Source organism: Myotis nattereri (genome assembly GCF_964212035.1).
Source record: "Myotis nattereri genome assembly, chromosome: 1".
NCBI lineage: Eukaryota > Metazoa > Chordata > Mammalia > Chiroptera > Vespertilionidae > Myotis > Myotis nattereri.
Window position 1 is genome coordinate 199366356 of NC_138075.1, and position 22319 is coordinate 199388674.

The 22319-nt window shown below is 40.3% G+C and overlaps 1 protein-coding gene across 11 annotated transcripts in view; it reads right to left on the bottom strand.

The window, feature by feature from the left end:
• FIP1L1 (factor interacting with PAPOLA and CPSF1) overlaps positions 1–22319 on the bottom strand; it is a 96085-nt gene that overhangs the window by 46776 nt on the left and 26990 nt on the right. For 8 of the 11 annotated variants that reach the window (XM_081088659.1, XM_081088654.1, XM_081088655.1 and 5 more), the window contains 3 exons: positions 19086–19195; positions 11220–11327; positions 1132–1225 (listed from right to left, as the gene is read on the bottom strand). In XM_081088659.1, the coding sequence (XP_080944785.1) occupies positions 1132–1225; positions 11220–11327; positions 19086–19195 (312 nt within the window). The remainder of the gene's footprint in view (positions 1–1131; positions 1226–11219; positions 11328–19085; positions 19196–22319) is intronic. The other 3 variants (XM_081088660.1, XM_081088657.1, XM_081088652.1) reach the window with 1 other exon arrangement.

Below are 22319 nucleotides of genomic sequence, written 5' to 3' on the forward strand. Positions count from 1 at the left end.
GGCCCTGACTCCAGTTCCAGGCCAGTCTCTGGGGACCCAGACTCATACGGGAAGAAACTGGACTGTCTGGCAGCAGGCGGAACTCGATGGGTGACTTTCTCTCCGAGGTGCTTGCAGCAATTACTGGGACACTGAGACCCGGGGCCTCTTAGGGCAGGACTGAGCATCAGCAATAGCTGTTTCCTCCACCCTGTTGATTCCCTGAGACCCCGTCCCACCCAAGCTCTATCAACAAGTGATTCTAAAAATCAAGTGAATAAATAATCTGATGAACAGAATAAACTGGTGAATAGAACAGAATCAGAGGCATAGAAAGGGAGTGGACTGACAATTCTCAGGGGGAAAGGGGAGCAGGGGTGCAAGAAGAGACTGGACAAAAATCGTACACCTATGGATGAGGACAGTGGGCGGGAGGGAGGGGGAGCTAAGGGCAGAGGGTGGGATGGGAACCGGGTGGAGGGGAGCTATGGGTGGAACACAGAGGAACAACTGTAATAATCTGAACTATAACGATTTAATTTAAAAAAAAATTTTTTTCAGGTGCAAAAGACAAAAAAAAAAAAAAAAGGATTCATTAGATCCCTTTCAGTTCGCCAAAAAAAAAGGGGGCTTACAAATTTGTTTTCCATGAGAAAAACCATATTAAATAAATTATGATATATCCACATAATAAAGTTATCATGAAGAGATTTTAAGTTATATCTTTAAGAATATAAGGAAATGAAAATGATACTTTCAAAAGAAAAAAAAAGGATACACAAAAATAGTATCTCAAATCTTGCTTTGTGACAAGGGAAGAGATGTACCAGAATGTTAAGATTGATTATTTACATGGTAGAATTATTAGTGATTTTATTTTCTTCTTTAGACTTTCCCCAAATTTTCCTCTTTTGGTCCAATGAAGCCATATACTATGTTTATAACAAATATTTCTTACTAAAATATTTCTTATTAAAAAAACAACCCCAAAGGTTATAAAGAGCAGCTTTTGTAATAAAAGGGTGATTGACTCCATATTTTAAACCTCTTTGTGCACCCAACACATAGCAAAGCACTATGAATATATATTGAATAAATTAAATTAGAACATGCATATAATTTTTCAGCTAAAAATATAATAAAGTACTAAACCTGTATGTTGCTGTTTTCATTTGCCCGTCGCCTTCCTTCAACTCGGCTGATGGTTATTGTCTGACCAATAACATCAATTGATCCAGGTAACCTCCTGTAACATAAAAATTCAATCAATTCACTTTCACCTAATTAAATGGTTAAAAATAACCAAATATCAAGTGAGAAATAAATCTAAAACCCTTTGCAATATACTTTAAAATAAAATCAGCTTACAATACACACTGTAAACACTTCAGTGAATTAGATTTCCCTAATTTGCTTTGTCACAAACACAAAATCTTATTAATAAACTTATGTCAACACATCCAATGATGATGTCAGACTTAAGTATTTTTATAGGTTTTCTTCTAAATGTACCATTTTTTAATAGTATCCAACTGAATTTATCCTTGTGGAACTGAACCAGGTAGCAAATGCTAAATAAACAAATGGAAATAAAAATTTTGTGCCACTATAATTATAACACGTAACACAGTTCTATTACAAAAACTTTTAGAAATTCCCCAAAAGGGCCTAAAAAGAAATACTTATTTTGATACACAAAGGATATTTTCCTCAGTGACTTATTCCGAGCATTAGAAAGCACAAAAAGGGAAGCAGTTTTACATTTCTAATAACTTGCCTTTAGATAGAAAAACTCATGTCTGCCACACCTCCAATTGTATTTACAATCCATTAAAGTATATGAGTAGATGGAAAATAGTCTACCACAAAATGCTGCAAATTCAACAGGTAAATCTAGTAAGTTAAATTTTTTTAAAAAATGTTAAAAGCCATTTAGTATATTTAAGGACTTCATAGAAGTATATATGCTTCAGATACAGAAGTAACTTGTAGGAATAGGTAATGAAAATTAATACAAATTAGATGAATTTCTCTTCATCTATATTTGTTATAAACAATTCTATCTTTAAAACTTTATAAAAGTAGGCCTTGCTGGTGTGGCTCGGTGGGTAGAACACTGGCCTGCAAACTAAAGGGTTCCGGGTTTGGTGCCAGTCAAGGACACATACCTTAGTTGCAGGCTCCAGCCCCCGGCCCTGGGCTGGGTGCATGCAGAGGCAACCAATGCCCAGGCATTGTTATACACAAACTAGTGGCCCGGTGCACAAAATTCATGCATGGGAGGGTGTCCCTCAGCCCGGCCTGCATCCTCTCCAATCTGGGACCCTTCTGGGTCCCACAAGAATTGGGCCTAAACCGGCAGTCGGACATCCCTCTCACAATCCGGGACCGCTGGCTCCTAACCACTCACCTGCCTGCCTGCCTGCCTGCCTGATCGCTCCTAACCACTCTGCCTGCTGGCCTGATCAACACCAATTCTCTTGCCTTCTGGCCTGATCACCCCTAATGGCTCCCCCGCCGGCCTAATCGCCCCCAATTGACCCCCCCACACAGGCCTGATCGCCCACAACTGCCCCTCCTGCTGGCCTAATCTCCCCCAACTGACCCTCCCACTGGCCTGATCGCCCCCAACTGCCCTTCCCTGCCGGCATGCTTGCCCCCAACTGACCCCCCTGGGGCCTGCTTGCCCCCAACTGCCCACCCCCGCCAGCCAGCTCACACCCAACTGCCCCCCGCCAGCCTGCTTGCCCCCAACTGCTCCCCCCACCGCTGCCCTGCTCTCCCCCACCTGCCACCCCCCTGCTCGCCCCCAACTGTCCCCCCCACCGGCCTGCTCACCCCAACTGGCCCCCCTTATCAGCCTGCTCACCCCCAACTACCCTCCCCTGCTGGCCTGATCACCCCTAACTGCTATGCCTCGGCCCCACCACCATGGCTTTGTCCGAAAGGATGTCTGGAAGGTCTCCTGGCCTAATTAGCATATTACCCTTTTATTAGTATAGAAGATTAATGTACCTTAATCAGAAATGTGAAGGTTACCATTTTGTTTAGAAACATTTTATGAAAGATACATAAGCATGTACTAAAGCAGGGGTCCTCAAACTACGGCCCGCGGGCCACATGCAAATACAAATATTGTATTTGTTCCCATTTTGTTTTTTTACTTCAAAATAAGATATGTGCAGTGTGCATAGGAATTTGTTCATAGTTTTTTTTTAAACTATAGTCCGGCCCTCCAACAGTCTGAGGGACAGTGAACTGACACCCTGTTTAAAAAGTTTGAGGACCCCTGTACTAAAGAAACAGAGTACATAGTAATACAGATGAGTAATTAATTCAATGTTATTCTTATGCTATTGGAAACAAGTATTCAACTGTATTATTCCGTAAGTTTTTGATGTAGGACTTTTTATTTCAATACATAAAAGATGTAGTATAGCTTCATAATGAGGATCTTTTATAACTTGAATTTCCACACAGCACAACTTGAACTGAGCTTAAAAATTTGATCAGTAGGGCAGACAGCTAATGTAGCTATCAAGATTATCTTCCTTATACTGAACTCAATCATAGAGTACACAAAGCTGAAAGAGACAAACTAATTACATGATATCTAGTTTCATTAATCTACAGTGTAATATAGGCAGTGAATGTTCTCAAGAGGATCTACCTTTCCTTCTGGCACAGGTGAAAGTGAAAACTCCTCTGAAGCTATAATATAATTAAATTAAAATGTCATCCTACATAATAAAGCCTAATATGCACATCGACCAAATGGTGAAAACAACTGAACAACCGGTCACTATGTTGCCCACAGACCACCAGGGGGCAGACACTCAGCGCAGGAGCTGCCCCCAGCCTGCAGGCCCCAGGCAAGACAAGGCAGGTACCAGTGCCCCCTCACACCCCGATCGCCCCACAGAAGGAGGCGACCATGGCGAGGGCCAGCTGGCGAGCGGGCCTGCGCCGCCCCCCAAGTGCCCCACTCTCCAATCACCCCACCAGTCTCGCATTCCACAGAGGCAGGTGCCAGCGGTGGCCCCCCCACTGAATCACCCCACCAGTTGCCCCACAGATTGTCCCTTATCGCCAGCCAGGCCTAGGGACTCTAGCCATGCATGAATTTAGTGCATCGGGCCTCTAGTACTTTGATAATTCTGATGTACCAGAAAGGGTATTAGAGCTGCTTACAGAGATAAAACAGAAATTTTAAGTGACAAAAATCAGAGCCAAGGGAAGATAACATGTACAGTATATAAGAAAGATTCCACAGGGAATCATTTAGGGGTCTGGGATTAATTCACTTTACATTATTTTCAATGGGAAAAAATGATTCAGTTTTTGAACAAATCACTTCTCAAACAGCATTCCAGAACTAGTTAAGTTCAAGAACCAAGTTTTCACTTTATTTAATTCACAAGTAGGTTGCAAGTAAGGTATGCACCCAATTAGTTTCATTTTTACAGATATGGAAAAAGGCTCTTTTGTGCAGTAAAGGCTCAGATAAGAACTCCAAAACTTTTCCCTTCTTCGACAAGAATTATTTTCTATGCTAATTTTCTGGGGCCTGAATTTTTTAAATGTTTACTTTTTAAGCTATATCAAAACAAACAAAAAACCGTAAAATGTGCTCATTGGGTAGTCAAGTGTGCTCATTTTTGTGCAGAGCATGGAATAAAGCCTTATCTACCATATTTATACTTAACTTCATTTTTAAATGTATCATTGATAGGAAATGATATTCTGCAGTCAAATGTTTAAAAATCAAGGCCTTCCTTTATCTAATCACATAAAATCTTATAAGCTGCACAATATAGTAAAATGCAGAGAGACCAATCAAATGCTATAAAGGTACAGGTGCATCTCTTTGGTGCATTATTTCATCAAGACATAATAGTAATTGGTGTAAGAACAGATGTAAAGGTCTCTCTTCAATATAATGTTCTTTTAACATCTAGTCTTATCACTACAAGTTTTATGTTTGTCTATTATAAGAATGCAAGCACATTTGAGTGGTTCTACATCAAAAAACAATTTTACTATTCCTCTTTCAAGAAGTCGATCAGTTAAAAAGCACTGACATTGATAAACATGCTTAACAAAACAATGTTGAATCTGTAACTAATTACCTAAGAGGATCAGAATTTGATATTATAAAATGAAAACAAAGAAATAAACTGTACATTATGATAAGTGTAGTAATCATCCATATTGCCAATTTCATACTGTGTTCACTAAAATGGCTTCATTCTTACTAATTGGCTTAAGTCACAAATCTGAATTTATAACACAAAGTTGCAACAATAAAATGCTATTGTTATGTACACATAGTTAGCTTGCAAAGCACCAATAAACAAAGTTTGAAAAATACTGTTTTATATAAGAACAAGAACGACATAAGCCCGAGTCACCAAGCACAGTAAACCCGTGATTTTGCAGACCTCAATTTAATGAACTTCGGATTTAACAAAATTTCCAGTCCATGTTATATGTGAAAATTAACACCCTATTAATTTTAAAATGCTTTTAAGCAAGATTTGCTTATAATTAAATTAACAGGTTATTTTTTTGTTATTAATTCATTTTTTTTTAATTATTAGTAGTTAAGGTATTACAAATGTGTCCTCACCCCCCCCCCCATTAACCCCCAACCTCCCCCACACACACACACACTCATACTCCCATCCCCCTGTTGTCCATGTCCATTGGTTTGGCTTATATACATGTATACAAGTCCTTCGGTTGATCTCTTCCCCTTACCCCCGCCCTCCCCTACTTTCCTTCTGGGGATTGATAGCCTGATCGCTGTTTCTCAGTCTTTGGGTCTGTCCCTTTTCATCATAATTCATTATTTTTAACAAATTTTAGCAAATAGGCCATATGTTAGAAAAAACACTGTAGCAATTTTGCTGACATAAATATTACATGTTTACAACCAGTCTACATATTTAAATCCAAGAGTAACCGCTCGGAAACAATGTTGGAGAATGATTAGCACATGATCACACCTTATCTTGGGTGGTAATGGTTCTGTTGTCACGTGGCATGACTTTCTGCAGTAGTTTTGCGCTAAGCCATGCCTCAGCTGTGTGCATTTGTTTACTCATGGTGACTGGTGAAGGCACGCATTTACTAGACCTATTCAGTATAAATTTAAAATTACAGTAATACATAACAGAAAACTTTTCTATAAAACTAAACTTTAAATACATACTTAATTTCAATGACACAAACATGTCTACATAAGTAAACAAGTAAACTAATTTGTCCATTTGTTAACATACATGTTTGGAAAACCTACTTTATGACTACACCTTTAACAACACCCCTCTCACCCAAATTAGTGCACTATATTGAGGTTTTACTGTATAGTAACTTATGAAAAGGATCTCAACCATTATTTAATTGCTCTTTACAAAGAGACTTAAGCAATACTTCAAAAAATACTCCACATTCATTAAGAGCTGGAATCTCATTTTCTACCTTATAAGTATGTGTGTGTGTATGTTTATACCATTTAAAAAAAGAAAATTACCTTTTATCTAAAGGCTTTATTTTTAATTTTTAATAACATAAAACGTGAAAAGTACAGTCTCAAATTTATTACTACCTACATTGCCTGAAACTAATCAGAAAATCAGAATGAACAGTTTTGTTTCCAAAGTATCATTTTTATGGGGGGTGGGAGGTGGATTATGTAGTATAAGTACTACAATGTATCACTTTCAGATTCGAGAATATTTCCTCTGTAAACTATCTTATTTGAAGAAAAAACTACTGTACCAAAAGCAACTATTCTAAGTAAAAATTTCTAAGTCAAATAATTGATATAAAAGGATTTCCAGATGTTAAAATAATACTAGCAAAAGAAACAAATGTAAAGTTTAAAATTACATTAAAAATAATGGATTTTTAAAGTATTTCTATGTCTCTACTTATGAGTCAACTTGCCTGAACTGCAGATATTAAAGCCTGAAAACATAAGACTCTAGCCCTGACTTTGCCTCTTAATTAGCCAGGAATTTGGCTAAATTCCCTAATCTCTCAGATCCCATTTTCCATGTAAACCAGGGACTAGGCAGAAAATAAAATTTCAGGATCAATAAAGCCTTCCAGATAACACAGCCTAGAGCTCTACCATTCTACAAATGTAGAAACAGAGGCCTAGAGATTTTAGAGAACTGTCCTTAATTCACACGTGCACCAAACTAAATCTAATATACAAATCTAGTACTTATGCCATGAAACAGATATAAGTTTAAGAAAATAGTTATTCTTTATATAAAAAAATAGCTGATTCATTACCAATAGTAGCATGATGAAAATGAAAGCTCTTATTGTCTGCCCCTTTTCGGATCAGTAAATTGCTTGTTCACATCATTGAACAGATTAAATATGAATCCAGTGTTTCATTATGTACTATGTGCTATAATAATGTAGTTAGTTATTATATACTAGAGGCCCAGTGCACAAAATTAATGCACGGGGAGTGGGCGGGGGGGGAGGGGGGTCGCGTACGGGATGGTCATTCAATCCTGCATGCACCCTATAACAATCCAGGACCGCTGGCTCCTTACCACTTGCCTGCCAGCCTGCTTGATTGCCCCTAACCACTCTGCTTGTCTGCCTCATCGCCCCTAACTGCTCGCCTGCCTGCCTAATCACCCCTAACCACCTCTGCCTGCCTGCCTGATCGCCCCTAAACACTCTGCCTGCCTGATCACCCCTAACGGCCTCTGCCTGCCTACCTGATGGCCCCTAACTGCCTCTGCCTGCCTGCCTCACTGCACCTCACATTACACTTTTATTATTATAGATACATGCCTTGCTCCAAGTTGTAAGGAAGTGCTTGTCATAGAGATAAAAAAGTTTTAATTTTTATTCTTGATTATGGCAATTAACTAACACAGATGGCCACCAAAAAGGTGACTTACCAGTGTATAGCAAATGGTCCTGTTAAGTCCTCTTCTGTGGAAACGTGCATGTCGTGCATTGTATCTGCCTGAGTACACGAAAGAGTTAAGCTTCTGTCTGTCTTTGCAATCATATGAGCGAAATGTGTGAGACCCCAGCCCAGTCTGGTTTGGTGCTCACAGAAAAATAGAGCTTTTTTTTTTCTTTGCTCCATTGTTAGAGATTTCCTAGACATTACAGGATATCTTCCTTTTAATTTTCCCTCGACACTGACTTAAGTCTCTCACCTTTGCTTTCCCTCCATCCCCTACCTGCAACAGTAACTTGCTCCAGGCTCAATTCACTTGAGTGTCTAGGACAGTGGTTCTCAACCTTCCTAATGCTGCAACCCTTTAATACAGTTCCTCATGTTGTGGTGACCCCCAACCATAAAATTATTTTCGTTGCTACTTCATAACTGTAATTTTGCTACTGTTATAAATCGTAATGTAAATATCTGATATGCAGGATGTATTTTCATTGTTACACATTGAACATAATTAAAGCATACTGATTAATCACAAAAACAATATGTAATTATATATGTGTTTTCCAATGGTCTTAGGCGACCCCTGTGAAAGGGTCGTTCGACCCCCAAAGGGGTTACAACCCACAGGTTGAGAACCGCTTGTCTAGGAGATCGCGAAACTTGTCCACCACCAGAACCACGATTCCCAGCATTCCTGGTGCTCCCCGCGCTCTCGGCTTCCGCTTCCAGTCCAGGGGCCACCATCAGAACTATGATTCCCAGCATTCCTGGTGCTCCCTGCACTCTCAGCTTCCACTTATGGCCTGAGGTCCCTCGCCTCCCGCCATGCAGCCAGAGCCCCTCCTCTCCTCCGTGTGGCCAACGTCCCTCGCTCGGGCCCGAGGCTGCTCTGGCCAGAAGCCCCTCCCCTCCTGCCGCATGGCCAGGGCGCAGCCGCTGGACTCATGTTACCAGGGCAACACCGCCAGCGTCCTGCCCCTGCCACTATGGGTGCCGCCATCTTTGTCATGGAGTGATGGTTAATTTACATATTACTCTTTTATTAGATAGTACTAGTAGCCCTGCGCACAAATCCATGCACCAGTAGCTTGCAGCCTTTCTCCAGTAGCTCTCTGCTCGCTGCCTCGCCTTCCTGTAGTTCCCTCCGCCCCCACCATGTCCCCCTCATAGCTTGCTGCCCTGCTCTCTTCTGTAGCTCTCTGCCACCCACTTATAGCTTGCTGCCCCACCCTCCTGCTAATCCGTGATCCAGTTGTTACGTGGTCAGTCATTACACTTCATGGCGTAACCAACACTTGCATATTACATCTTTATTATATAGATAGAAATTATACTATACACACTGCTATTAAACTTTGGGGTTCCACAGAAATACTAAAGGTGGAAAGATTCATAGACTATAGACTCCACTCCACACTCATCAGATCTAACTTTTCTTTAAAATAACTCTTGAAATTTCCATTGGTTCTTCAAGCAGAATTTTAGTTTTAAAAACTAAGATGAAGGTTCTGTCCAGCTAACTCAGTTGGTTAGACAATCATCCTGACACACTAAGATTGTGGGTTAGACCCCTGTTCAGGGCACATACAAGAAACATCCAATGAATGCATAAATAAGTGGAACAATGAAGCAATGTTTTGTTTTTCTCTCTCTCTCTCTCCCTCTAAAAATCAATCAATAAAAAAATATATAAAATATAAAACATAAAAACCAAGATAATTCAATACTGTATATATCTGAACAAATGTCAATTGGTACTTTTAAAATAATAGTAATATATACAAGTTTTCATTCTTTAACCTGTTAAAGCAACACATGCAATTGACACTATTCTAAGAATATAGATAATACAGAGTGGGACAAAAGTAGGTTTATAGCTGCTTGTATGAAAATAAAATAATTAATAAATAATATAAGAATAAGTTGTGAGTTTTGCACACTCACAACTGTAAACCTTCTACCCTACCCTGTGTATTTCTATCTGCATAAACTACTATACTTATAGTTTAGATAGCCTTTAAAAGGTTGAAAATGTTTTTGACCTTGACACAAATACCCACTTTTGAGAATGTCTAAGCTTATTTTCTCCTAACAAGAAATCCAATCAAAGCAAGTTGACTAGAAATTCCTATTACTCATGAGGAATATATAAAGCCCCCCTCCCCACAAAAATAAAATTTTGATGTTTCTTTCCTCTCCCTACTTTTCTTTTACATGTTATAGTCAAAGATATCTAATCATAATTTACGTTTTTTAAAGTCTGTAAATGAAAATAATTAAAAGCATCTAATATCAAGCTGCCCGGGAAGAAAGCTTAAAATTCTGTAATGAGAACGTAATACTTTCCATCCCCCAATATACCATCATTGTTTAAGACTTAAAATAGCAAATTAGAAAAGTATTTTAGTCTGTATTTCTAAGCCAAGTTAAGTATAATTGCTCAGACTTATTACTGCTGGCATTTCACTTTCATATTTACTTCTCACTACATCCCTTAGAATAAAAATTATTATTCCCATTTTACAGGCTCAGAGAGTTTACAATACCATCCAAGGCTGTAGACTCTGTAAATGTAAGATTTAGAACACAAACCAAAATTTTATGATGGGTGGATCATGAGTGAAAGCATAGCAACAATAAGGGAAATAGCATTTCCTAGGATAGCTGGTACATCCACTTACTATTAGCATATTTATGCACTGCAGTTGGGATATAAAGGTTGGAAAGAATCAGTGGAGTCCAATTTTATAGCTCCTAAATACTGACTCAGAAGGTAAACTTCTCCAACAAACAGTGAAAAGCACCCAGGGATTTTTAAATAGGGTGCGTTATGAGAAAGAAGAATTAAACTTGCAGCAAGGGGGAGAAAGACATTTACTGAGGACCCATTAGCGCAGTTCCATGTGGGATGAGGGTAGGGAGAGATTAATCCAAGGATTTATATGTATATATGCATAACCCATGGACAGAGACAATAGTGTGATGAAGGCCTAGGTGGAGGGGTGCAGGGGGCAGATGTGGGGAGGAGGGGGGTCAATGAAGGAAAAAAGGGAGACATAGTATTTTCAACAATAAAGATAATTCTTTTTTTAAGGCTGGAGAGATGAGAAGCATTACATGAGGTGGTAAGGCCTTATTTATAAAGCAACTTGAGCCCTCAATACTATACTAAAATATCATAACTTATGGAGTAAAAATACAGCACAGTCTAATAGAAATTTATCATCTTACCAATAAGACAAAACAACACTGATGATCTAAACATCAAAGAGTATCCAATGTTTATAAAGAGCCTTACCTTAGATCAGGTGACTCGGCCCTCCCATATCGATCCTGCCACTTCCCAACGCTTGAATTGGCTTTTCTGGAGGCAGAACTTGTCTGAGACTGAGAAGACGTGCTGTTTCTGGTGAGATAAATTTTCTATGTTTTTTTCTTATATATTGTTGCCTCTGACCTCTCCCCTTTCTGTCTCCCCCCCTTAACATGATTTTTCTAATATCCTTAATTATGTTCCTATAGTATCATTCTCTTCAAGTCACACAAAATATTTGCTGTGGTACTAAGACAACTAACAGTGTTTAAATATAGACATGTCATCAACATTTTATTAACTCCAGAATATTTTTAGAAATATTTCACATAGATGGTAGCATGTAAAAATGCAGAAAAGAACCAATACATTCTTCAGGTTGTACTATGTAGCTGAGAAATAAATTTCTGAGCTTTTATGAATTAACTAGAGGCCTGATGCATGAAATTCATGCGCGGGGGAGGGGAGTGTTCCCCCTCAGCCCGGCCTGTACCCTCTTGCAATCCGGGACCCCTCAGGGGATGTCTGAATGGCGATCCAAGGGATCGGGCCTAAACCGGCAGTTGAACATCCCTCTCGCAATCCTGGACCGCTGGCCCCTGACCACTCTGCCTGCCTGATCATCCCTAACTGCTTGCCTGCCTGCCTGATTGCCCCTAACTACCTGTACCTCGGCCCCCACCGCGCGGCTTCGTCCAGAAGGATGTCTGGAATGACATCCAGAAGGTCATTCGGCTGTCCAATCTAATTAGCATATTATGCTTTTATTATTATAGATAACATTAATTAATACAGTTTCACAAAATCTTATTCAAAATTTTGGTATTTCTTTCCCCATATTCTTCCCCTGCTCCTATACTCTTTAATAAGGTATAAGTATTATAATTAGGGTAACCAGTTAACAGTAACACTGATATGTTTCATAAAAACCTACACTAGTAAGTATTTCATAAAAATTCAAAGTATTAACTCTTTAAATGATTCTAAAATATACATATATTTATGTATCTGTTTATGTATAAAAACACCAACACAAAGAATAAACCAGAAACTAAATGAAATTAAACTGATTATTGACAAAAGTGAAAGAAATAGAAGAAAGAGTGACAAATCTGAGTATACTTTGAATAGCCTTGCTTTGGAACTATGTTAAATGTTTTATGTATGTAAAAAGCAAACATGTCAATAAGCATGAAGAAAAAGAAATGCAAATACTGAATACAAACAGAAGCAATGGATCAAATTATATTTTTAAATGATTAATATAATCACTCTGAAGGAAACTTTTGAACACAGTATTTTGACTATCTAACCTCAATATAAAAAAAAGAATTGCGAAGGTATCTTGAACTCTTAGTTTTGTAATGGTAGGTGTTGATGTTGTAATGTATTTTGTACGTATTATAAAATGAAGCAAATGAGAAATATTGAAGTTGTTGGAAACTAGGTTTTCACTGCAGGAAAAGGGAAATGCGCTAGGAAAAGAAAAGTAGAACCTTGTAGTGTCAAATTTTGAAAAAGAAACATGATGATTGTATAATTAAAATTTATAAATAGAATATACACATGGCAAATTTCATATTGAAATTGCTTGGGTTTTTTTCTAGCCCTGGGTGCTGAAAAGATCTGGAAATAACAACACCCCAGTGGAATGAGCATAAACAATGGCAAGATGTTGTTTTCTAATGACCATTTCCCAGTAAATAGCATCAGAGTGCCTTTAAGAAATGGCTACTTCCAGGGAAGGGGTAGGGAAAGTACAAGATAAGCCTGGAACATCTGGTCATGCCAAAATATAAAAATAAAAAAATTCAAAAAAGAGGAAGGGACATATCAACAGGTAACAGGAGCTAGTTTGAAGAGGCCCCCATGGACCAAATCTGAAACAATTTCAGTATCAATTACAGTATGTATGAATCATATATGTAGTTTATATACCACACATACAAAAAAGCCACATACATGCTCTCTCATGCATAAAATAAAAATACGTTTGACTGATAAATATAAGTGTGGGAGATATAAGATATAAGAGAAGCCGAAACCGGTTTGGCTCAGTAGATAGAGCGTCGGCCTGCGGACTGAAAGGTCCCAGGTTCGATTCCGGTCAAGGGCATGTACCTGGGTTGCGGGCATATCCCCGGTAGGAGATGTGCAGGAGGCAGCTGATCGATGTTTCTCTCTCATCGATGTTTCTAACTCTCTATCTCTCTCCCTTCCTCTCTGTAAAAAATCAATAAAATATATTTTTAAAAAAAAAGATATAAGAGAAATAACAGAGTTAGATAATCACTATTTTGAGCCATTACATTAATAATTTAGAAAGCAAAAATGATCAATGGATAGTAAAATTCTTGGAAACTTCAAAGAGAAACAGGATATATTCACGTGATCTCCTCAGATTACTTATTAAATACACAGAGAAAACTAAGGGTGCAGAAATTCAAAGGACACCACCACAAATAAGTTAATAAAGTTATCATCCTATATAATAAAGCGGTAATATGCAAATTAACTCTCACGCCCTCACAAGATTGGTGCCTTCGACCAGGCCAGCAGGGAGGTTAGTGAGGGACAACAAACGAGTGAACAAGCAGGCTGCGTGGAGCGACCAGGCCAGCAGGAGGGTTAGTGAGGGACGACCAAATGACTGAACAGCAGGCTGCGTGGGGTGACCAGGCCAGCAGGAGGGTTAGTGAGGGACAACCAAATGACTGAACAGCAGGCTGCGTGGGGCAGGGGGGCCATGAGGGGCAACCAGGCTGGCAGGGGGGGCAGTTGGGGGAAACCAGGCCAGCAGGGGGGGGCAGTTGGGGGTGACCAGGCCTGTGGGGGGGGGGCAGATAGGGGTGACCAGACCGGCAGAGGGGGGTGGGGAGGACAGTTGGGGGCAATTAGGTTGGCGGGGGGTAGGGGGGGGCAATGAGGGGCAACTAGGTTGGCAGGGGGGCAGTTGGGGGTGACCAGGCCAGTGGGAGGGGCAGTTAGAGGCAACCAGGATGGCGCAGGGGTGGGGGGCAGTTAGGAGCGAACAGGCCAGCAGGGAGGGGGCAGTTAGGGCGACCAGGCAGGCAGGCGAGCGAATAGGAGTCAGTGGTCCAGGATTGTGAGAGGGATGTCCGACTGCTGGTTTAGGCCCAATCCCCCAAGGGGTCCCAGATTGGAGAGGGTGCAGGCTGGGCTGGGGGACCTCTCCCTGCTCCCGTTCACGGATTTTGTGCATCAGGCCTCTAGTCACTATTAATGGGACAAAGTGACATCAGGTACCTTCAGGATGATGTGGTGAGGACAAAACATCACTTACATAATATTCCTGCCAAAAACCAAAACCTGAATCTAGTAACAAGGAAACATCAAAACAATTGGAATGCACTCTTCACAATCAATGTTAACAAATACAAAGAATGTCTGAGATGCTGCCCCAGATTAAAGAAGAAAAAAGAGATAAAAAAAGAGATAAAAAAGCTAGTAAGTGATCCTAGACTAAATCCTAAATCAAAAAGGAAAGAACTTCCATAGAGATAATTACCAAAATTTTTGGTTGCATTATGTATTAAATGGCATTACTGTCTTCTCCCTACAGTCAATAAAATTTTATTACTTCAAAGATGTCTAATTTCCCTAAAAATAAAAAATAGAAATAAAAAAACAAATATTTTTACTTAGGGGAATACTTCACAATCACTGAAAAGTATCCTTTTGAGCAGAAGAATCCAGAAAACAAACTTTCCTAATTAAAAATGGGTACTATTCTTTACATCCAAAAGTAACATGTTAGGTATGTTTCTATAGATTGTGTTGGTAATTATCCATTCTTTTTAGTAAAAGTGCTAATTTTTCTATCATTTCTTCATTTTCTTTATACCATCCCTTACCCACCACTGTCTCCCATCTCGCCTTAGATCCATGGTCCATCAAGACACTCCCTCCCTCAAGTATACTCTCACCTTCCTTGTCCCTGCCTATCCCCTGATATAATCTCAACCTCTGTAAAATCCAACAGTAGCTACTCTTCATAAACACATGAATACCTAACAAGGGCAAAAGAAACACAGCAGAGCAAAATGACTTATTTTAAACCCATGGTCATTAGCCTCAAGAAAAGCTGGGAATGTTATCTCTTCCCCCCATGTCATCAATTTTTCACTTTACTAACTCATTCCTATCAGCATATGTAATGCTGTAATTTCTCCCATCTTGAAATAAAAGTACTCTCTTGACTCCACATTTTCCTATAGATACTGCCTAGAAATCCTACTCCTTTCCCTAGTTTATTCACCTCCAAATGACTACTTCAGACTTCCTCCTCTCTTCTCAAACATTGAACACTCCTTCCACAAATCCTCAATTTTTACCAGATAAGCCTGTATCTCTGCTGCTGACAAAACACTGAAGCAATAACAAGAGAATTTTCCGTTGTTCCCATCACCATTATCTACACAGTGCCTTCATCATATCCTACTATCCCTTCTGTTATTGTAAGTGAATTGTCCATGCTCCTTCTTAAGGATAATCTCTCCACTTGCATACTACATCCCATCCTCTCTGACCTTAAGGTCACTGCTCTAACAACTGTCCATTCTCTAGTAACTCATTCTTCTAAGTGTACAAACATGTTGTAATTTCTTTCATTAGAAAAAAAGCTTTCTGCTGACGCCACATTGCCCTCCAGATAATGCCCTCCTCTCAAAAAAAAAAATAAAAATCCTTAAAAAATTATCCCTATTTTCTCACTCTAATTCCTCTCTTCCCATTCTCTCTTGAATCCAAAAAAATCTTTTTCTTTTTCTTCCCCAAATCTTCACCTTAAACTACTGAAAATGATTCTGGGAAGGATAAGTAATGACCACTACATTTTAAAATCCAAAAGTCATCTCAGTATTCTTCTTCTTAGTCAATAAGTATTTGATGTAATCACTCCTCCTACTTTGAAATGGACCCTTTTCAAGATATACACTGGGTTTGCTTCCAACTTCAGTAATCATTCTTCTCTGTTGGTCTCCCTCTTTCTGGCTCATCCTTATTTTTCTGACCTCAGAGTGCCTCAAAGCCCTACCCTCTTACCACTTCTCTATCAATATTTACCTCTTCTGAAATCTGATTCAGTTTCATCTCGTATTACTTAAACACTGCTCACTTCCAAATTTGTATCTCCAGCCAATACCTTTCATCTCTACTCCAGATCCATATTATGTACTTGCTACATAAATTCTCCACTTATACATCTAATAGGCATCTCAATTTTACTATGTCCTAAACCAGTGGTCGGCAAACTGCGGCTCGCGAGCCACATGCGGCTCTTTGACCCCTTGAGTGTGGCTTTTCTTAAGCCTTAGGAGTACCCTAATTAAGTTAATAACAATGTACCTACCTATATAGTTTAAGTTTAAAAAATTTGGCTCTCAAAAGAAATTTCAGTTGTTGTACTATTGATATTTGGCTCTGTTGACTACTGAGTTTGCTGACCACTGTCCTAAACTGAACTTTCAGTCTTCTCCCTGCAAAATCTCCCCTCCTGTAGTCATTTCGATCTCAATATAAAAGATGCACATGATCTTTTACTGGTATACCTCTAGAAATGTATCCAATATCTGGCTATTTCTCATCATCTGCACCATTATTACATTGGTCCAAGTACCATTATCCCTTGCCTACATAATCATTGTAACTGTCTAACCAGCCTCCCAGTTTCTGCCCTTAATATATCTGTAGTCTGATCTTAATATAGCAGTTGAGACTTTAAAAACCTAAAGGAGATTATTCCATTCCTCTGCTCAAAATCTGCTGGCAACACCCCATTCATTTCACTTATAGGAAAACCAAAGCCCTTATAATGCTCTACATAATCTAGCCCAAGTTTAAAAAAAGGGGGGGGGGGAGGAGGGAGAGGTACGCAAAGTAGAGAAAAACTGCTATTGATTTTTAAATAGTTTAGTTTAATTATAATAATAGCGTATTTACATCCATAGAGTATTTATTTACTATGTATGGATGTACCACTATTCTAAAACACTTTACAAAAATTAATCCATTTAATATACATAACTATCCTGTAAGAGAAGTATTATTACTATGTTTTATGGATCAGAAAATGAAAGAACAAGATTAGGAGATATGCCCAAGGACACACAGCTAGTAAATCAACAAAGCCAGAATTTAAAGTTTGGGCTCTAGAGTCTAAGCTCTTAACATCACTCTACACTGTAGAATACCATAAATTCAATGAATGAAAACTGATTTCTTTTAAAATATGAAAAACAAAAGCAAAAGAATACCACATATTAAAAGAATCAATATTTCTCTGGATCATAAGTTCTTAGCCAAACATTTTATGAAACTGCATTTAGTTTAAATAATCATATTTGGAAATGCCTATCACCAGTAATTAAGATGAGAAGAGATAGTCAAATTCCAATGGCTTTGTGACATTTAATTTTAGCTAAAAGTTTCAAGAAACTATTTCAGGGCTAAACTACATAAGGTCTCTTCCTACATTTGTATATTATAAAATATAATCTCACAGCAATTCATAATTGCAGAATAACAAAACAGAGAACTGTATACAATAAATATAAACAAGTAACACAAAAGGTAAATGATCTGGCTAAGAACTAGTAATAGTAGGGTTATTAACTAATTTTCAGGCTCAAAGAAATGACTGATTTAAGTCAAGTTTTGTAATGTGTTAAATCTAACACATTAAACTGCTAACATCGAACTTCCTTAGTCTTATCTAATCCTTCACTATTTTCCTGCTAATAGGCTAGCTATTTATCATGTTTAAATTAAAAGGACACCTTCCAGCATATTTACCTCTTACAACTGATATCTTGAGGAACTTAAAAGTTAGATATTATCACAACAAACCAAGGAAAGAAAAGAACATGTTTTTAATATGAAGCATCTCCCAGACTGGAATTTCTAAAATCTGTTACTAAAAATCAGTAAAATGCCTTTAGGAGAGTAGATCTGGATTTAAGGTAGTCCAATAATCCTATATAATAAAGTGGTAACATGCAAATTAACCATCACACCATAACGCCGTCACAAGATGGCGGCGTGCACAGTGCGAGCGGGGCAGCATGGGGCAGGGCTGGAGGCTGCTCCGTCCAGCTTCCGCCGGGGTTTCCACGGCTCTTCACATGCATGCCGTGGGGTCCCAACGGCCGCTTTACGTGACTTCTGCCAGTGTTTCCACAGCCTCGCATGCGCACCGCAAGAGTGGGGCCCGGCAGCTGCTGCGCGCGGCCTGGAGGCGGGGCATCAGGGCGGCACTCCAGGACTCGGAGCGATCCCATGGCGTGGGGGGGGGAGAGGTCCCAGTTCTTGTGTAATTTCACGCGACTGGAATTCGTGCATGGGGGCTTGGGGGTCCCTCAGCCCAGCCTGCACCCTCTCCAATCTGGGAACCTTGGGGGATGTCCAACTGCCAGTTTAGGCCGGGACCGCTGACTCCTAACCACTTGCCAACCTGCCGGCTGGCCTAATCACCCCTAACTGCCTCTGCCTGCCAGCCTGATTGCACCTAACCACCTCTGCCTGCTGGCTTGATCGCCCCCTAACTGCTCCCCTGCTGGCCTGATTGCCCCTAACCATCTCTGCCTGCCGGCATGATCATCCCCTAACTGCTCTCCCCTGCCGGCATGATCACCCCCTAACTGCTCTCCCCTGCTGGCCTGATCGCCCCTAACTACCTCTGCCTCGGCCCCCACCACTGTGGCTTTGTCCGGAAGGACGTCTGGAAGATGTCCGGTCTAATTAGCATATTACCCTTTTATTAGTATAGATAGCATAATACAAGGAGAAGATACCAATGCCTTCAATAAACTGAGTTATAATAATCTTACTAACCTGCTTGGTGGGAGTCCACTCTTGAACAAAGAAGGAGGAGAAGTAAACTCAGCTTTTGTAGATGGAAGTGCTGCTTCCTTTTCTGAATTTCCAGTTCTTCCCTGCTGTACCTTAAAAACAAAAAAAGTTATTAGCTTGTTTAATGAAATGAAATAGTCAAAAATAATACAATGAAGGTGTCCAAATAAATTTGTGACATATGATTTGAAATTAAATAAAAATAATGTTTTATTGCTGGATATTTAATAAAATTTACCTATTTTATAATAATATTAGGTGAAAGACACCAAAGATAGATTATGGGAATAAAGTATTCCCAACAATTAAAAATTTCACATTAATGCCACTTAAAAGTCCAATAAAATATAGCTCTTTAGGACTTTCATTAATTCCCTTAAATTACCACTTTTAAGTCCATGGTTACCACTCCATGTTTCAGAGTTCAAGAAAGGGTCTGAACAATATTTCCCTTCTATATTCACTACCCTTTAGCTAAGAAAGCCACCAGTGGCCATTTTAGCCATTCTAATCATTTTTTATTCAGACTGTGATTTGCTATAATACAACTATTAATGATCTACTCCTGCAGTTCTAACCACTCCTCACATTTTCCCACCATTATCAATATCCTGCCAGATCTATACACTGGAAAGCTGGAAGTTAGTCATCTGTCTCCTTATTACATCTTTTCAATGTACTTATTCCGTAACTTCTCCCAGATTTGTCCATCTTTTCTGTTCCTATCAGATCCTTTGAGTATGAACCAGTTGTTCTCCTTTACAATGGTAAAATGAATCTCCTTTATGCACTGTTTTTATACTCACCTTCCTATCTTAAAATGGTAATTAATTTATATTTAAACAAAATAAGTTCACGTTGCCCTACACCTGAATATCATCACACCATAATTTGTGCCTATTTGTATTCTAGTGCCCTTGTTCAGACTAAATTTAGCATCTCTCTCCTTTCCCCATGAGGCAAAGGCCAAAAGAATCTCAGAAACCTAGCCTGAATCAGTCAAACCACTGATTCAAATCCAGAAAACATCTAACTCTCAACTAATCATTGTGAGAAAAAGAAACCTTTACTTCTATATTTGAGCCATTAGAGTTGGATCTCTTATTAATACTTCTGAACCCAATCCCTAATTGGTGCCCCCATATAATTAGGGTTTTACATTGGCATTTTATTTGAAAAAAAAAAAGAGTTCCACTGCTTAAAAGAAAAACATCCATTTAAAAGGCACTGACCCTAATGAGGAATGATGAGGATCAGAAAAAAATGGATTTGATAGATGTTTGACAGGTAAAATTGACAGAATGTAGTGATGGGAACTAAATATGACTCATTCATCAAACATTTACTAAATAATATTTGTACCAGAAGCTGAGACCATGTGGAGAAATACAACAAAACTCCAGAATGTGGGAAAAAATAGACATAAAAACAATGAGAGCAATACAATAAATGCTATAAAAAAACGATGAGATAAAAGATGCTATGAGAACATAAAAAAGAAGTGCAATATTCTTCCACGGAATATCAGACACATGGTCTCAACTGTTCCCCTGAGCTCCAGTAATTTATATCCAACTTCTTCCATGTCTGATGAATATCTCAAAACTTAACATGGTCAAAACAAAACTACTGATTTCCCACTATCCTCCAATCTGATCCTAAGTCTTTATCACTCAAGTAAATGGCACCATCATCTACTGAGTTGCTCAAGACAAAAACACAAAACAAAACAAAACAAAAAAAACTCGCAATTATCCAATACATATGTACATCCAATGTTAACTTTACCTTTATAATATACTAGTAGCCCGGTACACGAAATTCGTACACTGGGGTGGGGGTGTGGGGAAGGGCCCCTCAGTCTGGCCTTCACCCTCTCCAGTCTGAGACCCCTCAGGGAATGGCCAACTACCTGTTTGTGCCCACACTTTTAACAGATAACAGCTCCACTGTTGTTTCTTTCTTATGCTTAAAACCATTGGAATTAGTAGGTATTCAAAGTGTGAATACATTTTGGGGGGACACCTTGTATATCTCTAGTCAGCAGTGAAAGAAACCAACAGCAGATTTGGAACCCCCAGACAGGGAACCTTGCTCACTCCCCACATCTCCCCACTTCACTTTCCACCTTCGTGGGCAGCAGGAGAATCAACGTTTTCTCTCATTAATTTGGAAAAGCACGTCCTGTCACCCGCTGCCCAGCAGGAGTGCACTAGGTCCCAAGCAAGTGAGGCTCAGTCAGGGCAGCCTTCACTCATGGGTGCTGGCACCCAAAGTGCACATTCCTCCTCTACAGTCACCCCGAATATCCCACTGTTTCACTGAGAGGACGGAATTCCTCTCCACCTCTGGGTTCTTGATCTTGAACGCTGACCGAAGGCACCTCAGCGAGGGCCGCCCGTGCCCACCAGGTGTGTCTGTCTGCACCTGCTCCTGCCTCAGCACCTGCATTAACCCCCCAGAGGTGATCTCATAGTTGCACTGGCCTCCGTGGGAACAGGGCATCACCACTCCGCCCTCTGTCATCTCACAGGCACCCACCCTCAGCACCCAGAACATCCAGACACTCTCCAAAGGACATGAGCCCATCAGAGAGGATGTGTGCACATCCTGTGGGGGTGTTAGGCATGCCGGGTTGATGGAAGTGCGGTGGAGAGGTGGGGGGAACTTGTGCAGGCCTTGGTTTGCAACTGTTGCAGGTGTGGGAGGGTGACAGTGTGCTGGGGGATGTTCGCACGCCAGGGGAGGATGTGCACACCGGAGGCCTCTGGCTTTGCAGATCCGCAAACCCCCGTGGTGCAGCCAGGAGGACGTCAGTCTGGCCCACCACGGTGGCTGTCCCTGCAATCCTGCACTTTCTGGGCCAGGAGGCGGATCTTACGCAGCCACTCCTGGGAGCTGATGGCCTGCAGGTGCTACTTCAGTTCAGCCTGCAGGCTCCGCTTGGCGCGCTCACAGCTGTCACCACTGCCATGTGGGGAGTACAGGCCGCCCTCCGCCTGCCTGCCTCCCCTGTCCAGAGGCTCTCTGCACTGCTCACCTGCCCAGAGTGACTGGGGCTGGGCGGAAGCCAGGAGTCCTGCCCTGCCCAACCCCAACTGATCTGCCCCTGTGCGAGCTGCCGCCCCGTCGGGAAGGGTCACAGATCCGGGTCCCGGGACCAGGGACAGCCTCAAGTGCTGCCCCCCGCCTGGCAGGGTCACAGATCCAGGTCCC